We start from the raw sequence: 24,998 nt of genomic DNA on the forward strand, positions 1-24,998 counted from the left end.
TTTTGCTCCACTGCACCTGAATCAACAGAGCAAAATTCAGGAATTTCAGCAAGTCTGAGTGCTTATATTAAAGGATAACTAGCATTACAAAGACACAACTTCCAAATATTTTTTTTCTATGTACTTACATGTTTTATTAACAAGTAATAAACTTATGTATTTGCTAATATTTTAGCACATTATTTTTGTTGCTGTATGGTAGCGTGTTCTATTTAGTGATGCCATTTTTCCTTTAGGTAGTTGATTTTGTCTTTCGGTAGATAGGACACAAAGAGATGATAGTATTTGCACTAACTCCTCTAAATGAGGAAGTTTAAATGTTACTGGTTTAGGCATCATTCTGTTGTCTGAGCAACTTTCAACTTATCTTGGATGTTGCACTGCAAGAGTTACAAGTCTTCAAAGCTGATGCATTAACTGACTAGATGGCATTAGTTATTCACGAATAACAACCAAACATGTTGAAGTGGAGAAGGTTAAGAGGAGATTTCATGGATGCATTCAAAATTATGTGGGGTTTTGATATAGTATATGCAGAGAAATTTGGTAAGGGCAGGAGGTTTGGTAACCAGAAATCACAAATGTAAGAAAATTGGCAATAAATCCAAAGGAGAAATTAGAATTTTTTAAATGCAATGAGTTATTAGGTTTTGAAATGTACTGCCTGAAAGGAGTGCTGAAAAGGGATAAGATATATACATGATTTTACTCCTATGTCAGGAACAAAAGGGTGGTTAGAGAAAAAAATCAGTCCTCTCAGGGACAGAGGAGGGGAACTGTGCTTAGAGTCCGAGGGCATGGGGGAGATCCTGAATGAATACTTTGCGTCAGTATTCACGAAGGAGAGGGGCTTGACGTCTGGTACTGTCTTGGAGGGAGCTGTAGACCAGTTAAAGGAATTATCCATTACAAGGGAGGAAGGGTTAGGGCTTTTAGGTAGCATTAAAACTGATAAATCTCCGGGGCCTGATGGCATTTATCCTAGGCTGCTTAGGGAGGCGAGAGATGAAATTGCTGGGCCTCTGACACAAATCTTTGTCTCTTCTTTGGACACAGGTGAGGTCCCAGAGGACTGGAGGATAGCGAACGTGGTACCGCTATTTAAAAAAAGGGTAGGAGGGATACACTGGTAACTATAGGCCGGTGAGTTTGACGTCAGTGCTAGGCAAGTTGATGGAGAGGATTCTCAGGGATAGGATGTATGAGCATTTAGAGCGTTGCGATCTGATTAGGGATACGCAGCATGGCTTTGTTAAGGGGAAGTCTTGCCTTACGAATCTGGTAGAATTTTTTGAGGAGGTGACAAAAACGGCTGACGAAGGAAAAGCCGTTGATGTCGTCTATATGGGTTTCAGTAAGGCATATGACAAAGTCCCTCATCGTAGGTTGGTTGAAAAGGTTAAGGCTCATGGGATACAAGGCCAGGTATCTAGATGGATTGATAACTGGCTTGGTAAGGCAAATTGTGCGGAGGGTGGTGAGAGTCTACAGAAGGATCTAGATAGGCTGGGCGAATGGGCCAGGAAATGGCAGATGGAATTTAATGTTGGCAAGTGCGAGGTGGTCCACTTTGGTAGGAATAATGGTAGGAAGGATTATTACTTACGTGGAGAAAAACTGTAGCAGGCGACGGTGCAGAAGGACCTCGGGGTCCTTGTGCATGAGTCACAAAAACCCAGCTTGCAGGTGCAGCAGGTGGTCAGGAAGGCGAATGGGATGCTGGCGTTCATTGCGAGGGGGATTGAATATAAAAGTAGGGAGGTCTTGCTGCGGCTGTATAGGGCATTGGTGAGGCCGCAGCTGGAGTACTGTGTGCAGTTTTGGGCGCCGTACTTACACAAGGATATTTTGGCCTTGGAGGGAGTGCAGAGGAGGTTTACTAGGCTGATGCCGGAGTTGAGGGGGTTGAGCTATGAGGAGAGGCTGAATAAATTAGGCTTGTACTCGTTAGAGTTTAGAAGAATGAGGGGAGATCTCATTGAGACGTATAAGATGATGAATGGGATGGATAGGATAGAGGTGGAGAGACTCTTCCCGCTCAGAAAGGATAGTAGGACTAGGGGGCACAGCCTCAAGATAAAGGGGGGGGCCGGTTTAGAACGGAGTTGAGGAGGAACTTCTTCACTCAAAGGGTGGTGAATCTCTGGAATTCTCTGCCCATTGAAGTGGTGGAGGCTACCTCGCTAAATATTTTTAAGACGCGGGTTGATGAGTTTTTGATAAGAGAGGGGATTAAGGGTTATGGGGAGAGGGCGGGAATGTGGAACTGAGCCAAGACAGATCAGCCATGATCTTATTGAATGGCGGGGCAGGCTCGAAGGGCTAGATGGCGTCCTCCTGCTCCTATTTCTTATGTTCTTATGTTCTTATGTAAGAGGAGACAGACAGTAGTAGTGGAAGGGTCCTTTTCTAGCTGGAGGTCTGTGACTAGTGGTGTGCTGCAGGGCTCAGTACTGGGACCTCTTCTATTTGTAATATACATAAATGACTTGGAAGAGGGAGTAAGTGGTGTGATCAGCAAATTTGCAGATGACACTAAGATGGCTGGATTGGCAGACAGTGAGGAGCAGGGTCAGGCAATAGAACAGGATATAGATAGGCTGGTATATTGGGCAGATAAATGGCAAATGGAATTTAATCCTGATAAATGTGAGGTTATGCATTTTGGCAGAAATAATGTAGGGGGGAATTATATGATAAAGGGTAGACCTATAAAGAGTATAGAAACACAGAGGGACCTGGGGGTGCAAGTGCACAAGTCTTTGAAGGTGGCAGTACAAGTGGAGAAGGTTGTGAAGAAAGCTTATGGTATGTTAGCCTTTATAGGAAGGGGTATAGAGTATAGGAGCTGGAGTCTAATGTTGCAGTTGTATAGAACGTTGGTTAGGCCGCATTTGGAGTACTGCGTCTAGTTCTGGTCGCCTTACTACCAGAAAGACGTGGAGACCCTGGAGACAGCGCAGAGGAGGTTTACCAGGATGCTGCCTGGTATGGAAGGCCTGGGTTATGAGAAAAGATTGAGCAAATTGGGGCTGTTTTCCCTTGAAAGATGGCGACGGAGGGGAGATCTAATAGAGGTATGTAAGATTATGAAGGGTATAGATAGAGTAAACAGTGGTAATCTTTTTCCTAGGTTGGAAATGCACATTATGAGGGGCCACAGGCTTAGGGTGAGGGTGAGGGGGGGTGAGGGTGAGGGGGGGGGTATAATTCGTATGTTAGAGGGAGGTTTTTCACACAGAGGGTAGTGGGGGTATGGAATGCTCTGCCAAGCAAGGTGGTGGAGGCAGGCACGCTGGAGTTGTTTAACAAGAACAAGAACAACCTAGCACGGGAAACAGGCCCTTCGGCCCAACAAGCCCGCGCCGCCATTTCAACAAAGCATTTTCCTACACCCACCCTGCCCCGTGTGTACGTGAATGGTACCCCTAACGTAGCCAGATTCAGGGGAGAATAGTGTAGGGTCAATTTGGTACACCAATCAGCCTAAGAGCACATCTTTGGGGTGTGGGAGGAAACCGGAACACCCGGAGGAAACCCACACAACCACAGGGAGAATGCGCAAACTCTCTCAGACACAGGCCCAAATCCATGTCTCTGCACAGCTAGCAGTGATAGTCACTGAGCTGTTGTGGTGCCCGTCTGCTGGTCCAGGATTAAGCACACACAATGACACGAAGTACTAGGCCACTCTCGAAACCTCCAAGAGCAGCCCGCGCAAGACCCACCGTGTGCATGTCCCTCGTTTGACAACAAGGTGGACCGACACCTGTGGATTAAAAGAGACAAAACATTAACATGTAATATTACACATCCAGAGTCGTCCCGAGGCTCTGACCCTTTTTAATACCATCTTCTATAACCCTCCATCCCTGTTTCACTCATGTCTATCTGAGTAAACCTTAAACAAGTCCAACGTGCCTGCCTCCACCACCTTACTCAGTAGCGCATTCCATACCCCCACGACCCTCTGCGTGAAAAACCTTCCTCTAGTATCCAAATTATACTTCTCCCCCCTCACCCTTAGATCGTGACCTCTCGTAATAGTTGTCCCCAATCTAGGGAAAAGCCTGCCACTGTTGACTCTATCTATTCCCTTCATTATTTTATACACCTCTATCAGATCCCCCCTTAATCTCTGTCTTTCTAAGGAGAAGAGCCCCAGTTTTTCCAATCTTTCCTCGTATCTCAGTCTTTCCATATCAGGCAGCATCCTGGTAAACCTCCTCTGCACTCACTCCAGGGTCTCCACGTCCTTCCGGTAGTAAGGTGACCAGAACTGGACGCAGTACTCCAAATGCGGTCTAACCAACGTTCTGTACAACTGAAGCATTAGACGACAGCTCTTATACTCTATACCCCTTCCTATAAAGGCTAGCATTCCTTAAGCTTTCTTCACAACCTTCTCTACCTGTGTTGACACCTTCAGAGACTTGTGCACCTGCACTCCCAGGTCCCTCTGTATTTCTATACTCTTAAATCGGTCTACCTTTTATCATGTAACTCCTCCCTGCATTATTCCTTCCAAAATGCATCACCTCACATTTGTCAGGATTAAATTCCATCTGCCATCTATCTGCCCAATATACCAACCTATCTATATCCTGCTGTGTCGCCTGACAATCTTGCCATCTTGGTGTCATCTGCAAACTTGCTGATCACACCACGTACACCCTCTTCCAAGTCGTTCATATATATTACAAAGAGGAGGTCCCAGTACTGAGCCCTGCGGCACACCACTGGTGACTGACCTCCAGCCAGAAAAGGACCCTTCCACTACTACTCTCTGTCTCCTATTGCCCAGCCAGTTTTCAATCCATCTAGCTACCTGTCCTTGTATCCCATGTGCCTTAACCTTTTCTACCAGCCTACCGTGAGGGACTTTGTCAAACGCCTTGCTGAAATCCATATAGATGACGTCAACGGCTCATCCATCATCAACCATTTTTGTCACCTCCTCAAAAAATTCTACCAGATTCGTAAGGCAAGACCTCCCCTGAACAAAGTCATGTTGCGTATCCCTAATCTGATCGCAACGCTCCATACATCCTATCCCTAAAAATTTTTTCCAATAATTTTCCTACCACCGATATCAAACTCACTGGTCTATAATTACCAGGGTTATCCCTACTACCCTTTTTAAACAGCGGTACCACATTAGCTACCCTCCAGTCCTCTGGGATCTCACCTGTGTCCAAAGAAGAGACAAAGATTTGCATCAGAGGCCCAGCAATTTCATCTTTCACCTCCCTAAGCAGCCTGGGATAAATACTATCAGGCCCTGGAGCTTTATCCATTTTTATGCTACCTAAAAACCCTAGCACTTCTTCCCTCGTAATGGATATTTCCTTCAAATGATCTACAGCTCCCTCCAAGACGTTACACGACACCAAACCCCTCTTCTTCGTGAATACCAACGCAAAGTATTCATTCAGGATCTCCCCCATTCCCTCAGACTCGATGCATAGCTCCCCTCCTTTGTCCCTAAGAGGACCAATTTTCCCTCTAACCACTCTCTTGCTCCTAATATGAGAGTAAAATGCCTTTGGATTTTCCTTAATCCTATCAGCCAAAGCCATTTCATGCCCTCTTTTTGCCCTAACTCCCCTTTAAAGCTCCCTCCTACTCTCTCTGTATTCCTCCAGCACTCTCTCCGTTCCCATTTGTTTCGACCTAACATATGCCTCTCTCTTCTTCCTGACCAAGTCTTCAATACCCCCTGTAATCCACGGCTCTCTAATCCTGCCTTTCCCATCCTTCCTCTTTGCCAGCACATGCCTTTCCTGCAACATTATCAGTTTGCCCTTGAAAGCCTCCCACTTACCAACCGTGGACTTGCCAGCTAACAACCCCTCCCAATCAGTGTCCTTCAGCTCCCTCCTAATCCAGCTATAGCTCGCCTTCCCCCAGTTCAGCACCCTCCCCTTCGGACAGCACTCATCCCTTTCCTCTGTCACACCTAAAACACTTGTACCCAGGAACATTCAGCTGCCAGTCCTGCCCTTCCTTTAACCACATCTCCGTCACTGCCACCACATCTAAATTCCTCACGAACATCAAGGCCCTAAGCTCATCCGTTTTACCCCTCGCACTCCTCGCATTGAAACAGACGCAGTCCAACCCTCCAAGCCCACTAAGAGTTACTTAGATAGGCACATGAGCGGGATGGAGATGGAGGGATATAGGACACTGTTTTAAATAAGGTTCAGGAGCCTTGGGACGTCCCTGGGAATCAGCTGATTCCTATGGACCTTCCAACATATTTTCTGGCTCACTTGTTTCACTTGGGGATTCCCTTGAATGTGTGTATAAGGATGTGGATGATACTGATGTTTTTGTCTTTTAATCCACAGGTGCCTAGGTCCGCCTTGTTGTCCAACAAGGGGCATACACATGATGGGTCATATGAGGGCTGCTCTTGGCTGTTTCGAGAGTAGCCTAGTACTTCACGTCGTTAGTGTACGCTTAAACTGGACCAGATGCTGGGCAACACAACAGCTCAGTGACTATCACTGTTTGCTGTGCAGATACATGGATTTGGGCCAGTGTCTGCAGGAGTTTGCACATTCTCCCCGTGCATGCGTTGGTTTTCTCCAGGTGTTCCGGTTTCCTCCCACACCCCAAAGATGTGCTATTAGGCTGATTGGTGTAACAAATTGTCCCTAAATTAGTCTTCCCTCAATGTGGAATGCCATAAGCATAGACAAGGGTCATGGGTGGAGGGGGACTCAAAATGGCGGCGTGAGCTCATTTGGCCGGAGGGCCTGTTTCCCAGGCTGTTTTGTTCTTTGTTCTTTATGAGCAAGGGAAACTTGCACAGCAGTAAGGGAACAGCAAGGAAGTGGAACTAATTGGACAGCTCTTTGAAAGAGACCTGATAGACCAAATAGACTCCCTTAGCACTGTGATTTTATATGGTTTCAAACAGTACAATGAACATTACTCGGCAAGCCATGTACAACTACACAGGTAAATAAATGTTAATCAGGTAATTTTCAGCAAGGCAATTCATAGAAGTAAATTCATACCTCATTACTCCTCAATAATATTCTAAATAATTTTAACCTGAGTATTGCTGAATAAAGACATGTTGTTGAAGCTTGCTACTATGCTTGCTGCTTCACGCTACGACTATTCAGTAGCAACAGAGTGGTATTCGTCACTAACAGTTTGCTGCCATCAAGCCAAAAGGACATTCTGCCTGTCACACATAAAAGTAACGTGGTATATGAATTTCAGCGTCAGTGCGATAGTAGGCACACAAGTCATATGTATCATGCAACATGCCACTTCCATGGTTTGCAACAAGCAAAGTACCCAACCAGCTGATGCTTGCAAATAACAGTGTTTTACAGTAGATGTGATTTCATGATTGAACAATATTTGCTAAATAAATCTCAGCGTGCTCAAAATTATGTTGATAACAAATTTAAGGTGGTCAGTCATGTTCACAATGTGGTGCATTTGGATGTACTGGAAATTACATATGGCCCTATTCTTTGCAGACAGAGAGAACACGTGTACACGTTCTGCCTGTTTCAGCTAAACAAGGTAAATGATAGTCATTTGCTAGATTGGTCAAGGCATAGCCATGTGGAATAATCAGGGTCAAGCTGCCTGGTTTAAATTTCAAACAATGATTGAAAGTTAACCATAACAGTTAACAGATGTGTAGAGTATAGGGCTAACGGTAGGACTCTGAATAGTGTGGATGAACAGAGGGATCTAGGTGTGTTTGTACATAGATCCCTGAAAGTTGGGAATCAAGTAGGTAGGGTTGTTAGGAAGGCATACGGCGTCTTGGCGTTTATTGGTAGGGGGATTGAATTTAGGAGCCGCAGCGTCATGTTGCAACTATACAAAACTCTGGTGCGGCCGCACTTGAAGTATTGTGTGCAGTTCTGGTCCCCACATTATAGGAAGGATGTGGAGGCTTTGGAGAGGGTGCAGAGGAGGTTTACCAGGATGTCGCCTGGTATGGAGGGGAGGTCCTATGAGGAGAGACTGAGGGATTTGAGGTTGTTTTCGTTAGAAAGAAGGCGGCTAAGAGGGGACCTTATTGAAACGTATAAGATGATTAGAGGTTTAAATAGGGTGGACAGTGATAGCCTTTTTCCTCGGATGGAGAAAGCTAGCACGAGGGGGCATAGCTTTAAATTAAGGGGTGGTAGTTATAGGACGGATGTCAGGGGTAGGTTCTTTACCCAAAGGGTGGTGAGGGATTGGAATGCCCTGCCTGCTGCAGTTGTAAATGCGCCTAGTTTGGGGGCGTTTAAGAGATCCATGGATAGGTTTATGGATGGAATGGGTTTGGTTTAGGTTAGAGGGTCATTGCTTTTTAACTGGTCGGCGCAACATCGTGGGCCGAAGGGCCTGTTCTGCGCTGTAATGTTCTATGTTCTATAAGTCACCATCAACTGGTCCATTCTCCATGGAAATGCCTCCACCAATAAGAGTCCACTCACCAATCAATCAGCATCCTCTCACCCTCCTCACAGCATAAAGTTGTTTCCCTTAAACTTTGGTATTCTCACAATTGTCCTGATTAATGCAAGACAAAAAGCTTTGACAAAATGTATTTTTTCAGCAATACTGGTTGAACATATGGAATCCTCTTTAGCTATTTCAAAACTTTGAAGAACCATTTAATGAAAAAAAAACATGATGTCATGTTTTAAAGATTTAAACACTAAGCAGAAAACTGACCTGATGTGGAAATGCTATTCTGCACCACGGATAATCTAGATTTTTCATCTTCTTCATGGTCGAGTAATGTTGATTTAATGTATGTTGCTAATGATTTAGATGGACTCCCTTCACACTTGTTTTCATCACAAATATGGGGCATGGTTCCATTGTTTCTCATCTCTTCAAATCTCTTGGCACACTGCAAATAATTTAAAGCTTGGCTTTAATAATAAATAATTTAACACCCTTCCAATTGCATCTCAATATCCTTTCCCATAAAAATATTCAACAGCTTTGAATTTGAAGAGAACAGTAATTACAACAAGAAATGGACTACATGTCCAACCAGTCTGAATTAGTATTTATCTTTCACATGAGCAATAATTCTGATCCCATCTGATTTTCCTTTCTCAACTTCTCTTTATCCCATATTTACTTCAACCACCTAATCCATACTTAAAAGCTGAAATGATTTGTGCTTTAAATCATCAACTTCAATTTTCCACAGCATCACAAAACTTTGGTTAAAAAATGTTTTTCTTGCTCTCTATATTTCCTTATTATAGGCCCCTCAACTACTGGAAACAGTTTAACTACTCTGTCCCATCCCTTCTTTGTTTTAGAACACTGGTTTCAAATTGTTTCTCTTCCCAACTTCTCTCAAATACTTTACCTTGCTTTTAAACAATTTAAAACATTCTCCTCACGAATGCAGAATAACTTCTCACTCCATGCAAATCAAGAATCTACTTCTCCCTTAGAAATAGTCAAAGACTCTGCTTGCACTACCTTTTGAGGAAAAAAGTTCCAGATTCATGACCCTCAAAAAAATTCTCCTCATCTTGGTTTTAAATGGGTGACCCTTTAAGTTCTAAATAGTGACCCTTAGCTTTAGATTCTCCTACAAAAGACATTATTTCTACACCCACCTATGAAGACTCCTCAGGATATTATATGATTCAATTAGTCTCTTAGTCTTCTAGATTTCAGTGGATACAAGTCTAGCCTGTCCAATCATTCCTCATAAGACACCTGCCCATTCCAGGTATTTAGTCTAGTAAACCTTCTCTGAACTGCTTCCAACACATTTATACCCTTCATTAAATAAGATGACCAATACTGAACAATGGTCTCACCAACACCCTGTATAACTGAAGAATAACCTCCCTACTTTTGTATTCAATTCCCTCACATTAAACAACAACATTCCATTAGCTTTCCTAATTCCTTGCTGTATCTGCGTACGATTTACAATTCATGCACTAAGACACCCAGATCATTCTGCATCTGAAAGCTTTGCAATCTCTCACCATTTAGATAACATTTGTTTTATCCATCCTGCCAAACTGGACAGTTTCACATTTTCCCCACATCATATTCCACTTGCGGGAGATCACGGCACAATCACTTACACTATCTATCCCTTTGTAGCCTATTCACAACTTACTTTACTACCTATCCCTGTGCCATCAACAAATTTAACAATACCTCAGTCCCTTCATCCAAGTTATTTATATAAATTAGAAAAACAACACTCATTACATTTTGCCAAGCAGAAAAGACCAATTTATGCCTATTCTCTTTTCATTGGTAGCTATCCATAAGAACATAAGAAATAGGAGCAGGAGCAGGCCATCTGGCCCTTCAAGCCTGCCCCGCCATTCAATAAGATCATGGCTGATCTGTCGTGGCTCAGTTCCACATTCCCGCCCTCTCCCCATAACCTTTAATCCCCTCTCTTATCAAAAACCCATCAACCCGCATCTTAAAAATATTTAGCGAGGTAGCCTCCACCACTTCAACGGGCAGAGAATTCCAGAGATTCACCACCCTTTGAGTGAAGAAATTCTTCCTCAACTCCGTTCTAAACCGCCCCCCCTTTATCTTGAGGCTGTGCCCCCTTGTCCTACTGTCCTTTGAGCGGGAAGAGTCTCTCCACCTCTATCCTATCCATCCCATTCATCATCTTATACATCTCAATGAGATCTCCCCTCGTTCTTCTAAACTCTAACGAGTACAAGCCTAGTTTATTCGGCCTCTCCTCATAGCTCAACCCCCTCAACTCCGGCATCAGCCTAGTAAACCTCCTCTGCACTCCCTCCAAGGCCAAAATATCCTTGCGTAAGTACGGCGCCCAAAACTGCACACAGTACTCCAGCTGCGGCCTTACCAATGCCCTATATAGCCGCAGCAAGACCTCCTTACTTTTATATTCATACTCGCGATGAAGGCCAGCATCCCATTCGCCTTCCTGACCACCTGCTGCACCTGCAAGCTGGGTTTTTGCGACTCATGCACAAGGATCCCGAGGTCCCTCTGCACCGTCACCTGCTGCAGTTTTTCTCCACGTAAGTAATAATCCTTCCTACCATTATTCCTACCAAAGTGGACCACCTCGCACTTGCCAACATTAAATTCCATTTGCCAGTTCCTGGCCCATTCGCCCAGCCTATCTAGATCCTTCTGTAGGCTCTCCACACTCTCCGCGCAATTTGCCGTTCCACCAATCTTGGTGTCATCAGCAAATTTCGACACCATACACTCGGTTCCCTCCTCCAGATCATCTATATAAATGGTAAATAGCTGAGGCCCCAGCACCGACCCCTGGGGCACTCCACTAGTCACCAACCGTCAATCCGAATAGCACCCATTGACCCCCACTCTCTGCCTCCTATTTGACAACCAACCCTCTATCCACGCTAACACCCTACCCCCAACTCCATGTCCCCTGACCTTCTGCAATAACCTCTTGTGAGGTACCTTGTCAAACGCCTTCTGAAAATCCAGAAAGACCACATCCACCGGCTCTCCTCTATCCACCGCCCTAGACACATCCTCATAGAACTCCGGTAAATTTGTCAGACACGACTTCCCCTTAACGAAACCGTGCTGCGTCTGCTCTATCAAGCAATTCCCCTCAAGGTGCCTCGCTATTTCCTCCTTGATGACAGATTCTAACATTTTACCTACAACAGACGTTAAACTAACCGGCCTATAATTCCCCGCCTTTTGCCTGCCACCCTTCTTAAACAACGGCGTAACATTAGCCGCTTTCCAATCTTCCGGCACTTCCCCGGAATCCAGCGACGTCTGGAAAATAACCACCAAGGCATCCACTATCACCTCTGCCATTTCTTTCAGAACCCTCGGATGCATTCCATCCGGTCCTGGGGACTTGTCCACAATCAGCCCCTCCAGTCTGTCGAGCACCGCCTCTCTAGTAACAGTAATGTCATTGAGACCCTCCAGTCCTACCACCTTTCCATCTCTAACACCCAGCAATTTATTCACGTCCTCCTCCGTGAAGACCAAAACAAAAAAGTTATTCAAGACCTCAGCCATTTCCCCAGCCCCTACCACTAAGTCCCCCTTCTCATCCTCTAAGGGTCCAACGTTCACCCTAGCCAGCCTCTTCCTTTTTATATACTTTTAAAAACTCTTGCTATCCTTTTTTATATTAAGCGCTAGCCCAGCTTCATAGTTTCTCCTACCCTTCTTTATCAATTTCTTTGTCAATCTTTGTTGACATTTAAACCTCTCCCAATCCTCTTCTTGCCCACTACTCTTAGCTACTCTAAACGCCTCCGCTTTTAATTTAGCACTTTCCTTCACCTCCTTCGTTATCCACGGCTTATTACCTCTCCTCCTACAGTCCTTTTTGACCATCGGAATAAATTTCTGCTGAGCACCAAGAAAGATCTCCTTAAAGATCCTCCATTGCTCCTCAGCAGACCTACCTTCCAACGCGCTCCCCCAGTCCACATTCGCCAATTCCTCTCTCATCCTACCGTACTCCCCTCTGTTCAAACAAAGGACACGTGTCCGGGAACCCACTTTGTCCTCCTCCATCTGCACCAGAAACTCCACCATACAATCCAATCTTTTATTCATGCTAATATGCTATCTGCTACTCAGTGAATTATAGAACATAGAACATTACAGTGCAGTACAGGCCCTTCGGCCCTTGATGTTGCACCGACCTGTAAAACCAATCAAAAGCTCATCTGACCTACACTATTCCAATATCATCCATATGTTTATTCAATGACCATTTAAATGCCCTTAATGTTGGCAAGTCCATTACTGTTGCAGGCAGGGCACTCCACACTCTTACTACTCTGAGTAAAGAACCTACCTCTGATATCTGTCCTATATCTATCACCCCTCAATTTAAAGCTATGCCCCCTCGTGCTAGCCATCTCCATCCGAGGAAAAAGGCTCTCACTGTTCACCCTATCTAATCCTCTGATCATTTCATATGCCTCTATTAAGTCATCACTTAACCTTCTGCTCTGTAACAAGAACAGCCTCAAGCCCCTCAGCCTTTCCTCATAAGGCCTTCCCACCATACCAGGCAACATCCTGGTAAATCTCCTCTGCACCCTTTCCCATACTTCCACATCCTTCCTATGTTGCGGTGACCAGACCTGTACGCAATACTCCAAGTGCGGCCGCACCAGAGTTTTGTACAGTTGCAACATGACCTCATTGCTCCGAAACTCAATCCCTCCACCAATAAAAGCTAACACACCGCATGCCTTCTTAACAACCCTATCAACCTGGGTGTCAACTTTCAGGGATCTACACACATGAACACTACAATCTCTCTGCTTACCCACACTATCAAGTAACTTACCATTAGCCCTGTACTCTATATTCTTGTTACTCCTTCCAAAGTGAATCACTTCACGCTTTTCTGCATTAAACTCCATTTGCCACCTCTCAGCCCAGCAGAGTTTAGAAGAATGAGGGGAGATCTCATTGAGACGTATAAGATGATGAATGGGATGGATAGGATAGAGGTGGAGAGACTCTTCCTGCTCAGAAAGGATAGTAGGACTAGGGGGCACAGCCTCAAGATAAAGGGGGGGCGGTTTAGAACGGAGTTGAGGAGGAACTTCTTCACTCAAAGGGTGGTGAATCTCTGGAATTCTCTGCCCGTTGAAGTGGTGGAGGCTACCTCGCTAAATATTTTTAAGACGCGGGTTGATGGGTTTTTGATGAGAGGGGATTAAGGATTATGGGGAGAGGGCGGGAATGTGGAACTGAGCCAAGACAGATCATCCATGATCTTATTGAATGGCGGGGCAGGCTCGAAGGGCTAGTTGGCCTACTCCTGCTCCTATTTCTTATGTTCTTATGTTCTCTGCAGCTTATCTATGTCCCTCTGTAACCTGCAACATCCTGCCTTATTGTCCACAACTCCATCGACTTTAGTGTCATCTGCAAATTTACTAACCCATCCTTCTACGCCCTCATCCAGGTCATTTATAAAAATGACAAACAGCAGTGGCCCCAAAACAGATCCTTGTGGTACACCTGTAGTAACTGAACTCCAGGATGAACATTTCCCGTCAACCACCTTACCGTCTCCTTACAGCTAGTCAATTTCTGATCTAAACCGCTAAATCACCTTCAATCCCATGCCTCAGTATCTTCTGCAAATAGCGTAAGGTGGGGAGTCTTATCAAACGCTTTACTGAAATCCATATACACTGCATCAACTGCTTTACCCTCATCCACCTCTTTGGTCATCTTCTCAAAAGAACTCAATAAGGTTTGTGAGGCACGACCTACCCTTCACAAAACCGTGTTGACTATCCCTAATCAAATTATTCCTTTCCAGATGATTATATATCCTCTCTTATAATCCTTTCCAAAACTTTGCCCACAATAGAAGTAAGGCTCACTGGTATATAATTACCAGGGTTGTCTGTACTCCCCTTCTTGAACAAGGGGACAACATTTGCTATCCTCCAGTCTTCTGGTACTATTCCTCTAGACAACGATGACCTAAAGATCAAAGCCAAAGCCTCTGCAATCTCCTCCCTAGCCTCCCAGAGAATCCTAGGAGAAATCCCATCCGCCCAGGGGACTTAACTATTTTCATACTTTCTGGAATTGCTAACACCTCCTCCTTATGCACCTCAATCCCATCTAGTCTAATAGCCTGTATCTCAGTATTCTCCTTGAAAACGTTGTCTTTTTCCTGTGTGAATACTGACGAAAAATATTCATTTAGCACCTCTCCTATCTCTTCGGACTCCATGCATAACTTCCCACTACTGTTCTTGACTGGCCCTAATCTTGCCCTAGTCATTCTTTTATTTGTCATACCTATAAAAAGCTTTAGGGTTTTCCTTGATCCTACCTGCCAAAGACTTCTCAAGTGCCCTCTGGCTCTTCAAGACTGGAGGATTGTGGACAAGTCCCTAGGACCGGATGGAATGCATCCGAGGGTCCTGAAAGAAATGGCGGAGGTGATAGTGGATGCCTTGGTGGTTATTTTCCAGACGTCGCTGGATTCCAGGGAAGTGCCGGAAGATTGGAAAGCGGCTAATGTTACGCCGTTGTTTAAGAAGGGTGCCAGGCAAAAGGCGGGGAATTATAGGCCGGTTAGTTTAACGTCTGTTGTAGGTAAAATGTTAGAATCTGTCATCAAGGAGGAAATAGCAAGGCATCTTGAGGGGAACTGCTTGATAGAGCAGACGCAGCACGGTTTCGTTAAAGGGAAGTCATGTCTGACAAATTTACCGGAGTTCTATGAGGATGTGTCTAGGGCGGTGGATCAAGGGGAGCCGGTGGATGTGGTCTTTCTTGATTTTCAGAAGGCGTTTGACAAGGTACCTCACAAGAGGTTATTGCAGAAGGTCAGGGGACATGGAGTTGGGGGTAGGGTGTTAGCGTGGATAGAGGACTGGTTGTCAAATAGGAGGCAGAGAGTGGGGGTCAATGGGTGCTATTCGGATTGGCGGATGGTGACTAGTGGAGTGCCCCAGGGGTCGGTGCCTCAGCTATTTACCATTTATATAGATGATCTGGAGGAGGGAACCGAGTGTAGGGTGTCCAAATTTGCTGATGACACCAAAATTGGTGGAAAGGCAAATTGTGCGGAGGGTGGGGAGAGTCTACAGAAGGATCTAGATAGGCTGGGCAAATGGGCCAGGAAATGGCAAATGGAATTTAATGTTGGCAAGTGCGAGGTGGTCCACTTTGGTAGGAATAATGGTAGGAAGGATTATCACTTACGTGGAGAAAAACTGCAGCAGGCGACGGTGCAGAAGGACCTCGGGGTCCTTGTGCATGAGTCGCAAAAACCCAGCTTGCAGGTGCAGCAGGTGGTCAGGAAGGCGAATGGGATGCTGGCCTTCATCGCGAGGGGGATTGAATATAAAAGTAGGGAGGTCTTGCTGCGGCTGTATAGGGCATTGGTGAGGCCGCAGCTGGAGTACTGTGTGCAGTTTTGGGCGTCGTACTTACGCAAGGATATTTTGGCCTTGGAGGGAGTGCAGAGGAGGTTTACTAGGCTGATGCCGGAGTTGAGGGGGTTGAGCTATGAGGAGAGGCCGAATAAACTAGGCTTGTACTCGTTAGAGTTTAGAAGAATGAGGGGAGATCTCATTGAGACGTATAAGATGATGAATGGGATGGATAGGATAGAGGTGGAGAGACTCTTCCCGCTCTGAAAGGATAGTAGGACTAGGGGGCACAGCCTCAAGATAAAGGGGGGGACGGTTTAGAACAGAGTTGAGGAGGAACTTCTTCACTCAAAGGGTGGTGAATCTCTGGAATTCTCTGCCCGTTGAAGTGGTGGAGGCTACCTCGCTAAGTATTTTTAAGACGCGGGTTGATGGGTTTTTAATAAGAGAGGGGATTAAGGGTTATGGGGAGAGGGCGGGAATGTGGAACTGAGCCACGACAGATCAGCCATGATCTTATTGAATGGCGGGACAGGCTCGAAGGGCTAGATGGCCTACTCCTGCTCCTATTTCTTATGTTCTTAGCTCTCTCTTTAAGTCCTTCCTGGCTAACCTGTAAAATCTCAGCCAGCCCCCCTCTTTCATTCAGAGAGATATCTGTCCACTGACTGCTCTCTCTGAGAGCACCCCTCCATTTCTCACGGAGATATCTGTCACTAACTGCTCTCTCTCAATCAGCACCCTTTCATCTCAGAGAGATCTCTGTATACTGACTGCTCTCTCTGTCAGCACCCCTCTCTCTTTCAGGGAGATATCTGTACACTGACTGCTTTCTTTCAGGCAGCACACTTCCATCTCTCAGGGAGATATTGGTCACTGACTGTTGTCGCTCAATCAGCCCCCTCTCTCTTTCAGAAAGATATTTGTCACTGACTGCTCTCTCTGTCAGCACCCCTCTTCTCTTTCAGGGAGATATCTGTACACAACTGCTCTCTCTCTGTCACCTCCTCCATCTCTGAGGGAGAATTCTGGCACTCACTGCTATCTCTCAGGGAGATTTCTGTACACTGACTGCTCTCTCTCGGTCAGCAAGCAAATACAATAGGTTGAGAGGGTAATGAAGAAGAAAATGAGATGGCAAAGAAAAAATGGGAATAAAATTGCAGTCACTATAAAAAGGAACTCAATCTTCTGGCATGTAAATAGTAAGAGGTGGAAGGGATCGTACTAGGGGCAAAAAAATGGGCAATATATACTAGAAGATACAGGGCAAGGATAGAATATTTAATAAGCATTTTCTATTGATATTTACTAAGGAAGATGAAGCTGTCAACATATTGATAGAAACAATGATAAAAGAGGTTAAGGATGGGGTGAAAATTGAGAGGCAGAAGATACTGGAGAAGTTGGCTATTTTTACACTGGATAAATCCAGATGGTTTGTATTCCAGATGCTAAAGAAAATGAGGGTAGGGATAATGGAAGTGCTTGCCATATTCTTCTACTTTAGGTACAGGGAGATGCAGAAAGTTGGAGAGCAGAAAATGTGACACCCATATTCAAGAAGGGATGCAAGGTCATTGCCCATAACAATGATTCAGATTTATAAAAGGCATATTATGCTTGACTAATTTAATTGAATTTTTTGATCAAGTAATTGAAATGCAGAGTAAAAATTTAAAATTTTCTGATGATACAAACTTGGAGGGTGGCAAACAGTGAGGATGATACCAATCAAATACAACAGGGCAGATAGGTTTGCGGAATCGGCAAACAGAATTTAATACAGAGAGGCATAAAGGTAATGAGGTAATGTATTTTAGCAGAAGGGATAGGGAGATGCAATATTGACTTAAAGGCATAGTTCTAAAATGCATGCAGGGTCGGAGAGACCGGGGAATTGGGGGGGGGGGGGGGTGTGTGTTGTTGGATGCATGTGAAGGTGACAGAACATAATGAGAGAGCAGTTGGCAAAATATACGAGAGCTTGGGCTGCATAAGTAGAGGTATTGAATACAAACAAGGAGGTTATGCTTTCTTGCTCTGGCTAGGCCACAACTTGAGTACTGAATCCAGTTCTGGTCACCACAATTTAGAAAGGACTTGAGGCACTTTGAAAAGGTGCAGAGGAGATTTCCAATAATGGTTCCATGATGGGATACTGTACTTACATGAATAGGTTTTGTAATATCTTGGAAAGAGTGGCGACCACTAAGTGGAGTAACTAAAGAACTATTTATCAACAGGAAAAACTATATACAGAGAGTAAGAAAGGTGCTATCGATTAATTTGGTTCCAGCATCCAGACTGCCTGGTGATTCCACGCTCAAGTCTAAGCTTTGGCCCAATTGGTTGAACAGGTCACATGACCCTCAAACCTCACGTCTTAAAGGGGCTCAATACTACAGAGTCCATTAGCTGGGGATGTTCTTGACACAGCAAAGGCGATCGAAGGGGGTTTTGACAGGTTTGGATAAAGGTGGACAAGGAAAAACTGCTCCCCCATTACATGATGGTACAAGACTAGTGAACACATATTCAAAGCTTTAGGCAAGAGATACAGGAGGGAATATGAAGAAGAACATATGTATGCAGCAAACAGTAATGATCTGCAACTTTTGTCACGGATGATTGATGCAGAGATGATCAATAACAAAAAAAATTGAATGTACCATTGAAGAACTCTTGCAGGGCTATAGGGATAAAGCACAGTAATGGGACTGACTGGCTTGCTCTAGCAGAGCCAACACAGACCTGATATGCTAAATGACCTTCTTCTGTAAATTACTCTATGACTCTGAAATATATCCACCAATTGCCATTCATTCTCAACTACTTTTTCTCCCCTCAGAAGTCCCACGTCACATCACTTTTTAACTGATTTGTAAAATACATTATCTAAGTTTTGTTTGAGATTGTCTCCTCATACTCACTCTGTAAACCACTTTGTCAATCTTTATCATTTCCATAACGACACAAGCCGTCTTCTTCAAGATATGATTGCTCTGACCTCTACTTGTCCACAGTATCTTGAAACATTAAGCAGTCCTATTTTACTGGTATTTATTTCAGCTGACCCTTTGAAACCTGCTTTTCAATGATTGTTATCTTTGATGTCAAATTTCTCTCTTTATTCAAACAAGGCCAGCCATCTGCATAACTTCTCCCTTATCACAACTGTGTGCTTTTTATAATGCTATCTGTTCCTCTTTCTATACACACAGTGGATCATAATATATTATGGCCATTAATTCACCCACATTTAACTGATCTACTCAATTTATTTTGCTACTCAAAACTATTATCCAGCAATGCCTCTCTCCATATAGGAATACCATAATACTCGCAAGAAGTGTGCACATTGCAAGATTCCTTTTTCTCCTCTTACATTCTTTCCTGGCCCAGTCAGTGACTTGGTAATTAAAAATCACAGAACAACTGTTATTCCTATCTATTTCTTCAACTATCTCCAGATTTCCTCTGATACTTCCTTCCTACAATTAGAGGGAATATAATTTAACCATGTTAACTCTAAACATTTTGTGTACATCAGCCCTCTCTACAGGATGTGTGTGTTCCTTCACCAATATTGGTTTCTCATCTACAAAAGCAAAATACTACCAATGCTGGAAGTCTGAAATTACAAACAGGCAATGCTGGAAATACAAAGCAACTCTGGCAGCATCTATGGAAAGTAAAACTGGAGTTCTGATGAAAGGTCGCAGACCTGAAACATAAACTCTTGTTTTTGTCTCCACTGATGCTGCCAGACTTTGCTGAGTATTTCCAGTATTCTGTTTTTATTTGATTTCTTAACTATTTCATCTCACATAAAAATATTAAGGTCTGGGATTCCTTTCAACCTGCATCCAAAATATGGCTCAATAGGACCACAACACTGATTTCTGATGCAAAAGGTGATGGAAATTTGGGTGTAATTGACTCATGATACCAAAAAAAAATCAAAGAAAATTCAGCATATCAGTTTTCCAAAATCTTCTCTTAGAGTCTCCATCATACAACAGCATAGCTCTATTCCCCCAACTGTACAAACTACATTTCCTTCATTCATATCATTCAGAATGGGCGTAAATTTGTACTCAAACCTTTCAGTGCACAGGTGTCCTTTGGATTTGTGATCTCTTCAGTGAGACTGGTAAACTTAATGTGATTACAACTATGTGAATTTCAAGGAGACTTTTTTTGGAAAACTATTACAGCATTCCTTAAACATCCTGAGAAATAATTCTGGTGGGTGGTGGAGGTGGGAGAGAGAAAGAGAGCAAAAGGGTTGGAGTAAGTAGATGTTTTAAAATTATTTGTAGTGAACAAATGTGCTGGTCATTGCAGACTTTAATGAGATCATCGAACATATCAATAAACAGAGCCAAAGGTTTCTATTTATCATAATCAATGATTACTTTGAAACTAAGTTAATAAAATAATCAATACACAAAAAATACAAGGGGAAAAACTGAGAAAAAAAAATTGGGTTTTACTTTATGATGCGTAAGTCTAAAAACCAGACCAGCAGAAATTGTAGTAAAACCCAGTAACTTCATATTCGTAGGGTGGGTTACAACAAATTTACCTCAGGCCTTTTCTTACACTGCCTATAACATACAGAGAAAAATGAAACATTTATTCATCAGACTCATTTAGCTCCCTACCATTCTAAATTTTTAAATTATAAATTAAATTCAAAAATACGTGATTAACCAAAGCTATTTGTCCCTTTCCAACACATAAAAGACATGCATTTTTAAATTGTCATTGCTTGTGGCAATGACAATTTAAAAATGACAATATTTTCACATTGCACTATTTTTAAAACATTCACCTTCATTTTCTTATGATTACGAATTGGGAGCACTTCAAATCTATCCCTTCTGATTTAATTATCATTAAATAATTTCTCAGTACAAAGTCATTAAATGTGATAAGAGTTACAATCCAATTCTTCTTTATCCCCAAATTGTAGCAATAAATTTTGAAACGTATGGCAAAATATATAATTGCTACCGTTAGGATCAGATAAATGTCCTGTTCAATGATACTGTCATTTATCAACAATTTTAAGAAAATAGTTAGAAGAGCTTATATGGGGGTTTGGAATTTAGTAGGTCCCCAACTGTTGAATAAACACAGATCAAAAGGAATTAATTGCAAAGCTTTAAACACAAGAAACACAAAAAACTAGCTCTTTTGGATAACTAGCTACTTTTGGATAAGTGTTACAAACAGACAATATTTGTATACATTTGAGGAATTGGAGAATAGTTAATCAAAGCAATCATCGAATGTTGTTCGTCCGTCGTCATCGATGAGGACCTTGACACCATTAGTCATTTTGAGGCTGGTTGCAGTATGTCCGAAGATGACTGATCAGGCCAATTCGGGCACGGAATGTCCTGGCACATATTGGACAGGCTTGTGTAGACACTCTATTTGTTCCGCTGGTGGCTCTGGAATTGTGCCTCTCATGCCTACGTTGAGCTTCAGCAATACACCTTGCTTTGTGAGCTTGACAGCCTTTGTGGATGAGGCAGCGCCAGGTAGGGCAGTTTTGTGCCAGCGTTTCCCAGGTGGTTGTGTCAATGTTAAGTGAGTTCAGGGAGGCTTTGAATGTGTTTTTGAAACATTTCTTCTGCCCTCCATGTGAGCGTCTTCCAGCAGAGAGATCCCCAAAAAGGAGCTGCTTGGATATGCACTCGTCTGACATATAGATGACATGGCCTGCCCACTGGGTTTGTGCTCTCATCAGCAGTGTGTGGACTGATGGTAGATTTGCTCTAGAGAAAACGTCAGTGTCTGGTACTTTATCTTGCCATCTGATGCGTAATATTCTGCAAAGACAAGGCACGTGGAAATGATTGAGCTGTCTTGCATGCCTTTGATACACAGTCCACGTTTCACAGGCATACAGGAGGGTAGTGAGTACCACGGCGCAGAAGGCCTTCAGTTTTGCTGCTGGGCTGATTCCTCGATGTTCCCATACAGTGAAGCGCAGTCTACCAAAAGCAGAACTTGCCTTTGCTATTCTGCAGTTAACGTCTGCATCAATAGTCACTGCTTGGGAGAGGGTGCTGCCAAGATAAGTGAACTGGTCCACTACCTGTAGTTTCTGCCCTTTGATTGTGATTATGCGTTCTGCGTACTGTGCATGAGCAGCAGGCTGATGCATGACTTTGATCTCTTTAATGTTGATGGTGAGTCCAAAGTTGTCACAAGCCATGAAAAATTTGTCCATACTGACTTGCATCTCGGGCTCTGAGCCAGCGTACAGGGCGCAGTCATCGGCAAAGAGGAAATCTCTCAGAACAGTCTCTTTCACTTTGGTAATAACTTGAAGTCTCCTCAGGTTGAAAAGCTTTCCATCCACTCTGTACTTGAGGCTGATTCCAGCAACACTGTCCTGGAAGGTGTCATTCAGCATGGCAGTAAATATCATGCTGAATAGTGTGGGTGCGAGCACACAGCCCTGTCTGACGCCATTGGTCATCGAATAGAAAGAGATGGAACATTTTGTCCAATTCAAAAAAATGCTGAATTTGCTTATTCTAAAATATACACATCTCAGGAACATCCTCCAATTATTTACATATTATAATATCTAATATCTAATAATGATTTCCTTTACCCTGGTGTCGTGCAATTAGTATTACTGGAAACAGCAGCATAAATTAAGATCAAAATTGGCATTCACAAATATTCAGTTATTTTCCCAATAGGAAATCTTACACGGCCACTATTTGCATCCAGTTTTCTTTTATGTTAAATTTATATGTTTTTAAACATAATTGCTTCTTCCTTCCAAAGTTCCTTTCCCGCACCTCATTGTTGCAATACGTCATGTCTTTAACTTGCTTATAACTCAATTTCAATTTCATCCTTTACTTCCTATTTCCTTTGGCATACCTTCATATTTGCATATCAAATCATATTAATTTCAACCTATCTTACTTATTTGGATTACTTTTATTTTCCCTTTCCGTTTGTTGTTAGTTTAAAATGAAATTTCATTTCTCTATTTATTCATTTTGTCAGATGCAGTTTTAATCCTAGTGAAAGCATTCCCATTTTCCTCAGAACTAGTGAAAATACCTCGCATAATCCTATGATTGGCTCTTCTCATTCCCCTTCCATAATCCCCATTTTACCACCTGGGAAGCAACAAAGTATCAAAAGACTCAGTTTGCATGCAAACTACGCCCAATACAAAAACTCTAGCTCCAAAAACCTCTAATGTATTTGAATGTCTCCAACTAAAGTTCTGAAATCTTCAGCTCAGGTCATTAGATTTGGAGACACTTCCTATGAATGTGCCTTCCTGAGTCAATGACTGGAATTTAAAACTGCAATATCTAGCAGGGATTACACACCGTCCATTCTTGTACTTCTATTCTGATTTTATTGTAGCCCATATGGTTACATACTTCTGCTCAAAGGAGAAAAGAAAAATGAGTTGTATTAGAATATATGACTCTGCGAGCTTGCTTTATCATTTAATATCATTGTTGATTATCTACCTTAACGTTCCAGATTTCCATATCCCTCAACGTCCAGAGTGTCCAAAATCTATTTGTTAGTCTCAATCCTGAGCATCCTCAATTTAAATAAAAGTATACCTTCTAGCCCCCTTATGACTTTAACTAAGATACGTTCTGCTTCTAAATTCCAATCCAGCCAAACTCAATCTGCAACCACGTCACTTGATGTGCTCTCTGCCCAAGTGAATGTACTACGACTAGCACTTCTCTTTTTTACACTCTTGAAAACACTCAAAACTGAGAAAAGGGATGAAGTGCCTAACCCCTAACAAACTGCTTTCCTGATGACAATTCTAAGTTGCAATTTAATTAAGCACAGGTGCAGAGGTCAGATTCTTCCTTTTCAATCACCATAATAGAATGTTGCAACATTATATATTTGAAATACCAATTATGAGATAAGTTTAAGTATCACGAGGAAGCTTACATTAACATTGTGATGAAGTTACTGTGAAAATCCCCCAGTCGCCACATTCCGGCGCCTGTTTGGCCATGCTAAATTCATCATCAGTGGATCCAATGTACCTAACCCGCACGTTTTTTGTACTGTGGGAGGAAACTGGAGCACCAGAGGAAACCCATGCACGCACAGAGAAGACATGCAGACTCCACACAGTGACCCAAGCTGGGAACTGAACCTGGATCCCTGGTGTTGAGGTGCAGTTAGTCACCATGCCACCCTAACTGGGGTTACTAGACATTTATGCAATAAAATATTAATAAATAAGCAGCTCCCGGTACCTCTTTAGGACTGTGAAAGCGAACTCTGAACTTAAAATGCTACACACTATTTTCACAAGAGTACAGTATTTTTCTGACAGAAGAATGCAGTGAATTCTCAAAATAATCAAAAGAACATAAGAAAAGGTAAGCCATGTGACCCCTCAAGCCTGCTCTGCCATTCAGTAAAACCATAGATAAGTTGAATGTGGCTTCACCTCCACATCCCGTCTATTCTCCATAGCCCCTTGACAATCTTATGGTTCAAAAATGTTTATCTCAGAGAAAAATTCCAAAGCTTCGCAACCCTCAGAAGAAATGCCTTATCTCCATCTTAAATGGGCAACTTCTTGTCCAGAATCTATATCCTCATTTTCCTTCATTATAAGAAACCATGCAACTAAAAATGATTACAATGACAGTTCAGGTGATGTCAGTCTGTAAGTTGTAATTGTTAAATTGTTTATAAACAACATCTGAAACCCTATAGTCTTTCTCCTGCATATCTGTATTTTCATTTAAAAAGGCATTTAAATTGCAGTTTGCAAACCCAGTATTATACTAACATTAAATATGATTCATAATTCCAGTACCCATTTGCTTCATATAACTACACTGCCAATAACAGTCATAGGAATATATGGAACTGGAATAGGCAACTTAGCCCTTCAAATATGATGTGTCTATTAGGCTCATGGCATATTCGTACCTCAACTCTATTTATCCACCTTTGTTCCATATCTCTCAATACCTTTTAAGTAACAAAATTCTTCCTCTCTGTCCTGAAATTTCCACTTGTCATAGCATTCACAGTATTTTTTGGAAAAAGCTTTCCAGACTT

The 24,998-nt window shown here is 43.0% G+C and overlaps 1 protein-coding gene across 9 annotated transcripts in view; it reads right to left on the reverse strand.

Annotated features, from left to right (window-relative positions):
• The window catches only part of sanbr (SANT and BTB domain regulator of CSR), a 139,232-nt gene that overhangs the window by 101,320 nt on the left and 12,914 nt on the right, over positions 1-24,998 (reverse strand). For 8 of the 9 annotated variants that reach the window (XR_013888264.1, XM_080200376.1, XM_080200375.1 and 5 more), the window contains one exon: positions 8,707-8,887. The exons of the other annotated variant lie outside the window; for it this stretch is intronic. Coding sequence is in view for 7 of the 8 variants with exons in the window: in XM_080200375.1 (XP_080056501.1) it covers positions 8,707-8,887 (181 nt within the window). In the remaining variant the exon portion in view is untranslated. The remainder of the gene's footprint in view (positions 1-8,706; positions 8,888-24,998) is intronic. 9 annotated transcript variants of the gene reach the window in all.

The sequence above is a fragment of the Carcharhinus amblyrhynchos genome, chromosome 12, assembly GCF_965287045.1.
Source record: "Carcharhinus amblyrhynchos chromosome 12, sCarAmb.v2.hapA, whole genome shotgun sequence".
Lineage (NCBI taxonomy): Eukaryota > Metazoa > Chordata > Chondrichthyes > Carcharhiniformes > Carcharhinidae > Carcharhinus > Carcharhinus amblyrhynchos.